A 13,212-nucleotide genomic window follows, 5' to 3' on the forward strand; every position below is an offset into this window, starting at 1 on the left:
GTGACGTTATGATGCCATGTGAAGCCAAATTGACGTCAAGTGGCCTACCGACAGATGCAACTTTTAATTTTTAGTGCGGCCCTCTCGAAAAAAAAATAGGTGAAGCAACCTGTTGTAAATAAGTGCCCATGTTATTTACTGCAACATGTTTTTTTCATTTTCCCACCGAATATAAACCTTGCAACAATGAAACTTCATGGATTTCCTCCAACATTGATACCGAAAAGGGAATGATTTAAACAAAAATTATAAACAGATGTTTGCCCGAATTGAACGTGAAAACTAAAAAAAAAAATCTTCATTACGATTTCAAGCTGCCCTGCTCCGGAGCTTAGAGCCCTTCGCTAATCAGCTCTTGGGTGAAATTGCCCGTGAAAGTCACGGACGCAAGAAAGACTCGCTCCTTAAAGGTATCAGCCCAACGAAACTTGCTCCGTTAAAGGCCGTGCTTATTTTCCCAGTTCTCTTCACTCATTTCCCTTTTGCTACACACGCACACACGCGCGCGCATAGAAAAAAACTGAACTTTTTGAATTCGTGTCAGAGAACCAAAAAGAGCAGGCGAGACAAATGAGCCGCTAGAGGGAGAAAAAAAATCTACTTTGTTTGTTTCAATATTTACGAAACTCGCCCTGTGCCTGCAGACAAAGGGCAGTCATAATGTCACGGTGGTACAGTGGTAGGGCCCAAATTAAATTCGTCTAAGAAATATTTTTTTTGACGAGACGCAGAGCCACGATGTAACGAGGTGGAACGCACGGCACACATCGTCCTCGGCCACGATCTCTCCACTGCTGGATGAAGGCCTTCCCCGAAGCCGTCGCCGCCGCCACCCCCACCCCCCCTTCACCCCTGTGGGTTCTGCGATGTCACCATCCACCTAACGCCTGCACGCGAGATTATTTCAGTGCTCCGTCTCCGCGGCTGACGTTCCTCTCGGAGGGGGGGGGGGGGGGATTCCTCTCGGCTACCACCGTGAGTCTGTGACCACCGGTCGGTCGGTCGGTCGTCGCTCCCAGCGACGCGTTTCTGCGCCAAGCTCACTCAGTTTTCTTGGCGGTCAAAAAGAAATAGGTAAAAAGATGACGTCTTAAACCACCGCGCGCGCTCCTCCTTCTGGAGCCGACTACGCTTGCGTAAAATGATAAACAAGCGTCGTTAACCCACCGCCACTCCCGACACAGCCAATGAGTATCGTTTGTCACGTGAACAAAATGTGCCAATTAGTTATCACTTCAAAACACCGTTTGCGTGTTGGAGAGTAAGGCCACGATATTAACAATTCAATGACGGCGTTCCGCCGGTGATTACGACAGCCGGCTTAACCAGGCGATTTGACAGAATATTTACGCGATCGAACCCCTAAAATAATCTTGATTATGAATAATATTTGTAGCGGAAGCCTACGTGATACATTATGAACGAGCGTTTGAAGAAAAAAAAGTTACATTCTCAAGAAAAAAATAAGAGATGTAACATAATGGATTTGTAGAGTAGTGTCAAAACACAACTGCGACCTCAAGACGCTGTACAGACACGGAGGGGATATTTATTTTATAGGGAGGCAGTCATTAACGGCTACTTTACTCAGTAAGAACTTCAAATACACAACCGTATGGATAGACATAACTCCTACAAAGGAGATCTGGCAACGCTGCATAACACCCATCAGGCCTCTGTGTTCAACATTTGTCATCTGCAGCAGTAGCAGCAGCTGCAGCCACGATCAATGCATTCCTTTTTTACTAAAGGTTTACGTGGAAATTAATTTGGCTCAATCATGGAATGCTACATAAATCGTCCCTCCATTCAAAACAAAGGGACGACTCTGACTTCAGTAAAACATCTGCCGTCCTGCAGAGACCGCCAAAAATAAACACGTTTTATCAATAACACCGTGGCCTTGAAAAGGAAAACGAATTTTTAATAGGGGACGTTTCGCACAATGGCTCTTCATCACCGCCTCCTGCATAGGCGTTCCCAGTTTTGCCACGGAGTTTTCTGGTTGCACCGAGCGTTGTACTGCACGATGTCCGACGTTTCGCTCTACGGGCTGGGGAGCTTCTCCCCAGGAACGGCGCGACAGAAGTGCGGCACAAACCCGACGCACCGCATCGGGTGAGCTAAACCTAACCTCCGCTCCCGTATCGCAAAAAAAACATACGCGGACACATGTTATCTTGAAAAAAACAAGTTTGGGAAAAGAAAAAAACTGTCTCCCGTCGAAGCCGAAATGAGAAGTGCATCTGCTGCCCATTAGTGCGGCGTCGATGGTGTGCGGTAAACTCCCCGCGCGCGTGTGCGCGTGTCCGCATGTGTGCGCGCGTGTGCGCGTGTGTGGCCCCCCGCAAATGAGTGGCAGCCTGCTGCACGGGTCACAGGCGGGCGATGATGAGACAACAGCGAGGCCACACAGCTTTTCAACACTTTACAGCAGCGACGCTAAATCTAATTTGGGATAAACGGCGCGACTGCATTTGTCTGCCCCAAGGCTCATTTTGCTCCTTCCCCCCGCCCAGCCCCAGACTGCAGATGGTCGTAGGAAGATTTTTTTTCTTTTTTTGTTGCAAATTATAAGTGAAAACAATCTCCACCTGTTAACAAAAAAAACGCATACAAAATTTGCGAGCCGTTTACGTCCGCGTGTATTTGCGCAGATCTGAACCACATTTCAAATTCCGCCTGTCCTCGAAATCCCGGGGTAATTCGGGAGGCGGTGTGTCTCCCTGTTTATCCACGTCCTCAACAAACCACAACGTTCTTCGCACGAAGACCAAATTCATCCCATTTACAGCTTGATATGTTGGAACAAAAAAAAAACCACGTTACAAAATCTTAAGCAATATGAAATAAATGTAAACACAAACCCGTGAAACCACCGAAAATTGCAAACCAATTCACGGACACGCAATCCAGCTGCTCGTAGTAGTTTCCCTCGAGCACCGGTGCCACAGGTCTACCTAGCAGCGTGGCATGCCTTCACAGCGCGGCAGACGCAACCTCGTGCAACGCGTGAGCGTTCCTCTTTCGCACGGCGTTAAAAGCCGGGACCGCGATGGGGACGTCCAAGTCTGTCGACTTCACTCAAACGGCTTCCCGAGACGACGAGCCGGAGGAGAGGAGGCGCCTACGCCAAACACATCTCAGCGGGCAGGTCGATGCGATGCGTTCCACGGTCTGGGACTCACGACCTCGGTCAACTACACTGGCAGCGGTGGGGGGGGGGGGGGGGGGGTGGTGGGGGGGGGGGTGGGGGGGTGGTGGTGGGGGGGGGTTCACATCTCTCATCGTCACCGCCTGACCCCACCGTGTGTCCCGTCGTGCCAATTCGGTTGAGCGCCATCCACCGTCTTCCAGGCACCTCCGCTGCTGAGTCAGCGATGAGTTGTTACTTTATGAATGTTACCGACGATTCGCTGTTTAATCTTTCAGCTTTGACAATGTTTCCCCCGACCCTCCCCAAAAAAAATTGTTCCAACTTTGTACATTTTTTTAGGTATTGAGGCCTGTTTGACCATACTTCACCATGCGTGTGAGTGCGGGTTGGTGAAGAGTGAGGAGGCATGAACTTTCAGATGAAGCTCGCCACCGATGTTAGCTGTGGCCGGGAAACGAACTCCGCTCATCGGGTAGATAACGCAAGGAATGAATGACTCTACTGCACCACCCCCAACATTAAACTGTTTAAATGGCCACCAATCGAGTTAGGTGGACACCACGAGAAGCTACTACGTGATAAAAAATAATTTTGGAGTAAACAGACAGGGCCTTTGATTCTACCCTGCATGGCACCAAAGACAAAGGTGCCTCTGTTGGGCCTGAATAGGCTGTTGAGACAAGAGGTATTGATAAGCAACCTATTAAGGCTCGTTAAATGTCACGCAGGCACGCAAACAGGACCGAGCTCTCGGGAAAACACTCTGTGCAAATAAATACGGACAGGGCCTAATCACTCGATCAACACTGCAACTCACGGGGGCCAACACTACTTAGTAAGAGAGCAGGGCACACTTATTGAACACAGATTAATACAGATTTTGTTTTGTTTAAAACACTACCCACGTACATGAAGCGGTGGTGCATGCGCTGCACTGTTAACCTGGCGTCCTCAGTTCGATTCCCGACCAAGTGTTTGAATTCACAATGACTGCACCACCATTCATAATGAACGGTCAATATGAAATAAAAACTGACTGGGAAAGATTTTTTTTTTTAGCGGAAGAGAATTGCAATGATCGGGAGCATCGTGGTAAGAAGAACAATTAAATGAGAATTCGACCTTGGTTCCGTGACACAAGAAAAGTTGAGGCTCACCTCAACATTTCTCGGCCGCTTGCGGCATCAAAACACGTCGGCGGAAAGAAGTGAAGAAACAAAGAGGGGCTCCTGAAAAGCACACGGGCGCCGAGAGGTTCCGTCGAACTCACTCGGGGCCCTGTGCGCCTGTGCGCGTGCAGGGTACCCGCATGGGGTGGATGTCGGCGTAGGGCGGCTTCCCCTCGGCCATCTCGATGGCGGTGATGCCCAGCGACCACACGTCCGCCAGGCAGTTGTAGCCCATCTCCTGGATCACTTCGGGCGCCATCCAGAACGGCGTGCCGATCACCGTGTTCCTGCGAGCCATCGTGTCCTGGACGGGACAACGCCGCCGTGAGCTCGCGGCTGGGCCCTCGCGGGGCAGTCTAGCGAAGTGTGCAGGCGGTGCAGCTGCATCGGGGGTGCGGGGGGGGGGGCTAATGTTTAGGTGCAATTTAATTGAGGGGCTGTGGCTGATGTTGTCTTTCTGTGGCCTGGGACTGTTGTTGTTTTGCCACCTTGCCCCAAGCTTGCATTTGGTGTTGAAAATTTGGCAGGAATTAATGGGCATTTGCAATTTGGACTTGTATACTTTATATATTACTTATTTACGTCCGGTGACTTACCTTTCCTAGATTTTGCTTTGTATCGTTTGCTGTTGTAACTTTATGATCCGCCCCTACTGGACATCTGTGCAAATGAGCTTCATAGCTCATCGGATTCCTAAAGGATAAATAACGATTCTGATTTTGCTTTTGAATTGGCCGGAGGGGGTTCCAGGGCCCGGGGCTTAGAGCACAAGGGAAATCGGAGCCTTATGCCGCGGTGGCTATGAGATGTTAACTACCTCGCCAGGTATGCAGGAGGCCGTAAATTCAATCCCGACCATGACGCCTGCTGTATATTTGGAGTTGCATGTCTATCTCCCCGTGGTCAAGTGGATTTTTCATCTGGATCCTCTGTTTTTTTCCCCTCCACATTTAGAATCAACGTGCGCATAGAATATTTGTTATTGCTATAAATTTCCACTTGATAAGACACTTCTTTGGGCTATCATTTGTGATGGTCAGATCGCTTCTGAAAAAGAGCTATATAGCTCAGTGGACCTTCGCTGGTTACATACAAATAGTAGTCTTTTTTTTTAATAGGTTAAAGTAAATACATTCGAGGTTTGACGATGATGTCTTTTCCTGTGACCGCCTTGAGTCGGTGTCCCGAGGAGTTGTAAAGTACGATTGCCCGTGCGCTTCAAGACGTTCACAAGTATTTTTCCGTGTTTTATATCCACCACGTCACGTCGCCGCTCACCAAGTCGAGCGGGGGGGAGGGAGGGGGGGGGTGGCAGCAGGGTTCGTCACTCGCACCGAGCCCAGCCTTACCGGCGCTCTCTCCTTCTCGCACGCCGGCGATGTTGTCGCCGCTGACCGCGAATTGTGACGCGAAAATAAACCGTGGCGACCAACAGCCGATTTGTGTTCCATGCATGCCGTGCGCGTGTGCGTTTGGCAGATGCTGGAATAAAAATAAAATAAAAAACTTACCAAAGAAAATGTCTCCCCGCGCCCACACCCCCGCTGTTGCTTATAAGTTGCCTTTTTTTAGTCGTCTTCCCACAGGGAGATGCTACCGCAAAGCGCGAGGCGCGTCGCACGCAACGGTTGCATGTGCTGTGTCATTGTCTGCATTACCATCTAAGTTAGATGGCACCATGACGAGAGCGAGCACCAGCTGATTAATCTCCAGCGTTTAACCCAGGGGAGAATAACCGAGCTTCAAAGCAGTTTTCTCCATAAGGGGGTCAACGTTGGGATGTTTGGTCAAGTCCACGAATGGGAGTTTGGCACGTGGGAGGACAACTGGAGTAAGCGCACATGTTAGGGGGAAGCGCTCGGCACCTCGCAGATAGATTCAACAATCCATTGCTGCACTTCCATCTGCTGGGCACATTGCGGACCAAACCCTGCATCGCCATTAAGATCTGTCCAAGTGCTCACTAGGCGCCCAACTTGCGTAGCTGCTGAGATCCGACGGGGGCAAATCCAGCGTGGCGTGAATTGCAAGTTGTGCTTCTCCTGTTATTAAACTGGAACCCTGTCAGCGGAAGAGGGAATATCCACGACTGGCTCAGGTCACGTTCACCTGCCACAAGTGGGCATGGACTGAAAACTTTCCAAATGCGTGACCTCTCTCCCCCACCGCCCACTCCCCCAAAGAAAGCCAACGGTTTCGGCCTGCGCTCGCTTAAGTCAATCGCCGCTGCTAGACAAACGCAGGCGGTTAATTGGGTCGCTCGAGTCCAACTTACAATTCCCTGCTCGTAAAGGAATGCTGTAAGCGGTCAACACACCACACGCACGCACGTAAAAAAAAAACAAGCCCCTGCACCGCTGGGCCTGGCCACGAGCGTGGATATAGTGTTACCAGCGAGCATGGGAGCTGGCCTGCACCCAATTTAGGGCGCAGAACCCGAGCTAATGGCTATGGAGCTCCGTTTAAAAGGGTGGCTGGCGGGGGGGGGGCACCATGCTCGTTAAAAGTGAGGACTAGGACTGCCGGGTGGACGACGGCTTGGATGGGTGGACGGGCTGGACGGTTGGATGGGCGCATGGGTGAACGAGTGGACGGGTGAACGGGTTTGATGGGTGGATGGGTGGACGGGTGGATGGGTGGACGAGTGGATGGGTGAATGGGTGCATGGGTGGATGGGTGGACGGGTGGATGGGTGGACGGGTGGACGGGTGGACGGGTGGATGAGTGGACGGGTGGATGGGTGGATGGGTGCACGAGTGGATGGGTGGACGGGTGAACGAGTGGATGGGTGGATGGGTGGACGTGTAGATGGGTGGAAGGGTGGATGGGTGAACGAGTGGAAGGGTGGACGGGTGAACGGGTTTGATGGATGGGTGGACGGGTGGACGTGTGGATGAGTGGAAAGGTGGAAGTGTGGATGGGTGGAAGGGTGGATGGGTGAACGAGTGGAAGGGTGGACGGGTGGATGGGTGGACGGGTGGACGGGTGAACGGGTGGATGGGTGGACGGGTGGACGGGTGAACGGGTGGATGGGTGGACGGGTGGATGGATGAACGGGTTTGATGGGTGGACGGGTGGATGGGTGGACACCACCTACCCTGCCGCCCAAAACTCACCGTGAGCTGGCCCGCGACCCCAAAGTCGGCGAGTTTGCTGTGACCGTCGGTGTTGAGCAGGATGTTGCCGGCCTTGATATCGCGGTGGATCTTGCGCATGAAGTGCAAGTACTCGAGGCCCTTCAGCGTCGACTTGAGCACCGTGGCGATCTCGTCCTCGCGCAGCTGTGACACACACAGACAAAGATCCCCCGTATAGCCATAACAGACTGTTGGGGCAAGGGCTGTTTTAGCGAACAGCGTCCATGGAGGCCGGCACCATGCCCGGCCACCTCTGTCTCCCGAGTGGCAATGTTGTGCGCATTGCATCGGATACTCATTTGAGGTTGAGTCGACCCAAGGGAGGCCCAGGACCGGGTTCAGATAATCGTCACTGATGATAATAGTCAGACACACATGCACACGTACAGTTGTGCCATTAAGTTCATTGGTTTTCTTCCAATTTTTGTTGCATATCTAAAAGAACACTGGAACCCTTCATGTTAGAGAACCGTCTGCGTAAATGGATGTCACAGAGCTACCTCTGAGATTCCTTCAAGTGACTTCTGGTCCACACAGTAGCGAGCAGAACCTTGCCAACTGCTCTGCCAATGAGAGTAACGTTCATCGGGTGTGGCGCAAAACTGATCTTTAAAATTCTCAGAACTGATGTTTAGTCAAAAAAAAGTTCGGAACCTTATTTTTTGCAAACGTGTATTGGTACAATCATCGATGACCATCAATCGTCTATAATTAAGAACCAGATTTAATACTTTCCATAGAACTGCTTTTTTGTGTTTCGTTTGTTGTCCTTCCCCCGCACCACTAATTAGTACGGTCGGCTATGTACGGTGGGAAAGAAGTTCAACATACAGACATATGTATAGGCGGCTGCCTGGATTCAATCCCAGGATCTCAGCAGTGCGAGCCGAGCGGCACGACTCAGAGGTTAGAGCATTGAGCAATCTTCAATCTCAAATTGGTCAGCCCGGGACACAGAGCCGAGGTGCATATCTAAAAGATAAAGGGGCTATTTGTCTTTTTGGGCTGAGACTTCCTTTACGATCCACAATCAAGTCAGTGGGGTTTATTTTTGTCGTTGACAGCGCAGCGCGGAGCTGTGATAACTACAAACGAGGCCGTCGCACCTCAGAATTAGAATATTTATTTATAACGGAGGAATCTGATGAGCTATAAAGCTCTTTTTCACAGATGTGCAGTAGGGGCGGGTCAGAACTTGACAACTACAATCAATACAAAAACACAATAGGAGTTCCAAGTATAGGAAAGGTAAACAAATAACTTAAAATATTCAATGTAAATTTACCAATTGTTTCTATCTTGCCAGGTAAAGCCCACTGACTTAATAACTTATTTTTCAGAAGCACAAATTATAACGCAACAAAGTGGCTTATCACGTGAAATTTTATAGCAGCAAAATTATCTAAATTCATGTTTCCAAATGTGGAGGAGAATACTGGAGGACCCGGAGAAGAAAAATCCACGCGACTCCAGGAAGAACACGCAGACTCCAAATATACAGGCATCAGGGTCGGGATCGAACCCTCAACCTCCTGCATACCAGGCGAGGACGATGACATCACACCACCTGGTAGGGAACACGCCTTCCTTGTTGCCATGGAGATGGCCGACTGGCTCAGAGGGTGGCACCACTGCACCGGCACCAATGAAAATCTGAGATGGATTCCGGGTTTCAGCCACCCGTGATGAACCCGGGTGCCGCGGTGGCGAAATGTTAACTGCCTCGCCTGGTATAAAGGAGGTCGTGGGTTAAATCCCGACTCTGACGCCTGTATATTTGGAGTTTGCATGTCTCTCTCTCTCTCTCAACATCATCACGGTGGCTAGGAGATGTTAACTGCCTCGCCTGGTATACATGAGGTCGTGGGTTGAATCCCGACTCTGACGCCTGCTGTATATTTGGAGTTTGCGTGTCTTACTCCCCGTGGTCGCATAGAATTGTATCCGGGTCCTCCGATTTTCCCTCCATATTTAGAATCAACGTGCGTTTAGTGTATTTGACTGCCATAAATTGCCACGTGATAAGCCACTTCGTTGCGCGATCATTTGTGGCCAAGGTGGCTTCTGAAAACAGTATAGCTCACTGGGCCTTACCTGGTCAAATAAAAAAAATAGTTTAGTTGAATCGAGTGTATCAAGTTGATGGTCGCAACCTGGTCACCGATAAATGCACGAAGCTGGGGTGATCGGGTTGACTGCTCTGGCCGCCGTGGTTTTGAAACTCCTTACCGCTGGAGATCAATCTCTTGGATAATGTTGACATCCTTTAGTCCCGACTAAAAAGCTTTCCTTTACAAAATATATATATACCAACTAGTTGCATTCCTCTTTGGCGCTTACTTTGCCACCCGGAGACGTAACTAACTTTGCTTTAACTGACACGAGACGGACAATCTTTGCGAGGCGTCGTGAGGCGTATCCCTGCCTGTTGATGAAGAGCTCTGTAGAAGCACCATCTCCCAGGGTCTTTCTCTGACACAGGTTGCTGCACCACGAGCAGCGAGAGTTCTGTACAGAGCATTTCTGCGTCTCTGTCACAGGATGCCGATGGCACGATCGGCACGTAACTTTGGGGATACGAAGATGAATTTCAACGCAAAAAAAAACAAAACCAGTGTTGTTTTTTTTGTTCGCGTCGGATTTTGCCGTCGAATTGTACGTGCGCACGTGCGTTGAACTTCTCTTGCACCGTACGCAGCCAACCGTGCGAAATGAGAGGTGTGGGGAATTCAATGAGGCGTGGAAGCCAGCGCGTCGCGATGTTGGCAGCCGAGAATGCGCTCTGCACAATGTGCTCCGTGGCAATTACGTTCACTCCGGCCACCATCTATCATGAAGGCCGTGTACATCTGGCTGGGGAAATATATATATATATACACCCCCCCCCCCCCCCCCACACACACTACCATCTCCCCACAATTAAACAAACGGGAAGCAGCGTGGGGAGTGCCTTGGTCCTGACCGGTTCTCTTATGAAAAAAATTCAAACGGATCCATTTAACCGAGGTCATAAACCTCACAACGGCAGGAAGCGCTGGGGAAATGCACTCCCCATGATTCCCCCCTCCTCCTCTCCCTCCTCCTCCTCCTCCTCCCCTTCTCTTTTCTAACCATTTTTACGAAAAAAAAAATCTCTCTTCAACCGGCGTTATGTGGCCAAAAAAATATATGAATCCCAGCTGAACATCGCACACCAAAATGCGAGCATGAACTCGCAAAATTATTCCGTCGAGGCCTTATAAAAATTCTTACGAAAACGAATTGAACAAAACAAGGCCCTCAAGTTCTGATAATTTACTTGAATTATGTCCGACTATGACTCATGTTTACGACTCGTACATGTGCATGCGTGTACACGTACACGTGCATACTCAGCTTCGGAGGTACATGCTTTCGCGACCAATATTATTCATAATAAAGGTTTTTTTGGGTTAGATCGCGTTATTATTAAATGCGTCGTAAGCCTCCACCACCCGACACGGCCAATCAGTAAAAAGTTGTGTCACGTTGACAAAAGACAAAATAGTTCAATTCTCTCCTTCGCAGGTATCAATCAATATGCATGCACAAGCTTGTAACGGCAAACGGAAACCCGGTGTTTTACTTGTAACCTTAACGTCGCATTTATTTTAAAATGCCATTCTCCGATTCGCCAGATCACGGACGCGAAACTGTGGTTGAGCCTCCTTAGCGCTTGGATGGGCGACTGCCCATGCATATCAGGTGCTATAGGCTGATGTGTGTCTACATTTTGGGCAGCAATAGCGCAGCAAAACTCATTGTTGTACTGTACTTCGATGCACCCACACCCGCGCTCCCCGCCTGCGCAACCCGCACAAACCCGCATGGCCGTGGGTGGCCCTCATCCAGCAGCAGCAGCAGCAGCAGTAGTTTGACGCAGAGCTGCAGGGGGACGAGTTCGAATGAGACTCTTCTGGATGCGTCGTGCAGCTGACGGGTCCATCGCAGGCGTCGGCAACACGAGGCTCCGTCGCTTTCGTGACGTTGATTATTTTTGTTTTGAGGACCACCTTTTAATCGTCTCGTATTTGGCACCTCCGATGATCACGGTTGGCTACGTACGGCGCGAAAGAAGTCCTGCGTGTATATTCTTGGTTCTTTCGGTAAAGTCACGTTGAAGGGAACACAATATATATTTTTATTATTTTATTGTGTTCCCTTCAACGTGACTTCACCGAAAGAACCAAGAATGTGAATCACTGCAGTCCCGAAAGCTTTAAATCAAAATGTAAAAGTTCTGCGTGTATTACGCTCGTTCGCGTGAATTGGGGCTGTTGAGACACTGAGCTTCTTTTAGCAAATTAGACAACAACAAAAGTTAAATGGCTCTGTTCGTTATCTTGGTTTTTTTTTGCAGACCCCCCCCCCCCCCCCCAGGGCTGTCTGTCCTATCTCATGCTCCCGCATGCCGCCTGCACAACACATTCGGGACGAGTTTCTTCTCAAACTGCTCGTGGGTTCTCTGTGCAAACAAAACAAAAACAGACGCGGCTTCGCAGCTCATCGGATTTCTCCGGTCTCGGTTAAACATCCCCGATTGCACGCAAAGTTTAGCTGCTGTGCCGCAACAGCGCGCAGCGCTCGCAATCCACCGGTTCGCCGGGTCGATGTTTTGTGTTTTGATGTCCCGGAGCGGCAGTAGAAACAACGATGCAAGTTTCTTAAATTATCCCCACCCAATCTCTTCCCAGCCAGCAGTATAAATGGTCACACTCCATCTGACTGGCAGCTTGTGTGTGGCGGGGTAAAGGTGTGGCCACCAAAGATGATGTCCAGCCACCGTGACGGAATGCCTCCGTGCGAAGGGCTCTCGAGAGCTTCCTCGAGCGCAGAGGCCGCTTCCGACAGCAAAACGGCACGAGCTCGAAATCACGGGGGGGGGGGGGCGAGTGGGGAGGGGGGGCAGCGCCTTCACCTATTCGCGTGTACGTCAATTCGGTCCAGAGGTTCAGTCTCGGAACACCGATAGACGGCCGTCAAGCCGTCCGACAATCAGCGGCGTGGTGCTTGCGATGCTTCTGTCGGTACTCAACACTCCGATGGCAAATGCGGCTCGGGGGAGGGGGTTGGATAAATTGAGCAGGTAATGATGTCGATATTTATTTATTTTTTGGGGAATATCTGAATTTGAACATCGCGGAGGAAGACAAAAAAAACACAAACTGGCGTGGGCCGAAGAGCCGGTCAATGACATTTGCCATCGGCGCTGTTAACGCTCTGAATGTTGACGACGGTCAGATGTGTTAGTGATTTTGGGGGCTTTTCTAAATTAGTTGTTTTAATATTTTCTTACGATTATTGCCAGTGGGGGCTGTGCATATATATATTTTTATGAAGCTAATAAATCTTACACAGTCTCCACGATCCGAAAACATTGCTTCTTTAAAATATGGCCTCTCCATGACCCCCCTCTCCCCACACCACTCGCCCGCTCTCCCCCTCCTTGCTTACCCAACACCGGCTACCGCAGCCGGTGTGGTTGTTAGTAAGAAGGCCCTGCTGCTGTTAACCTGCTGCTGTTAACCTGCTGCTGTTAACCTGCTGCTGCTAACCTGCTGCTGCTGCTGTTAACCTGCTGCTGCTGTTAACCTGCTGCTGCTGCTGTTAACCTGCTGCTGCTGCTGCTGCTGTTAACCTGCTGCTGCTGCTGCTAACCTGCTGCTGCTGCTGTTAACCTGCTGCTGCTGCTGCTAACCTGCTGCTGCTGCTATCCTGCTGCTGCTGCTGC

At 50.2% G+C, this 13,212-nt stretch overlaps 1 protein-coding gene across 2 annotated transcripts in view; it reads right to left on the bottom strand.

Moving 5' to 3' along the window:
- LOC116941643 (serine/threonine-protein kinase 3-like) overlaps positions 1–13,212 on the bottom strand; it is a 146,975-nt gene that overhangs the window by 71,089 nt on the left and 62,674 nt on the right. The window contains exons 5-6 of one of the 2 annotated variants that reach the window (XM_032952932.2): positions 7,443–7,607; positions 4,463–4,630 (exon numbers count right to left, since the gene is read on the bottom strand). In XM_032952932.2, the coding sequence (XP_032808823.2) occupies positions 4,463–4,630; positions 7,443–7,607 (333 nt within the window). The remainder of the gene's footprint in view (positions 1–4,462; positions 4,631–7,442; positions 7,608–13,212) is intronic. The other variant, XM_032952933.2, reaches the window with a different exon arrangement.

This window comes from Petromyzon marinus, chromosome 12 (assembly GCF_048934315.1).
Source record: "Petromyzon marinus isolate PM22_M1 ecotype Great Lakes invasive population chromosome 12, UKy_Petmar_22M1.pri1.0, whole genome shotgun sequence".
Classification (NCBI taxonomy): Eukaryota; Metazoa; Chordata; class Hyperoartia; order Petromyzontiformes; family Petromyzontidae; genus Petromyzon; species Petromyzon marinus.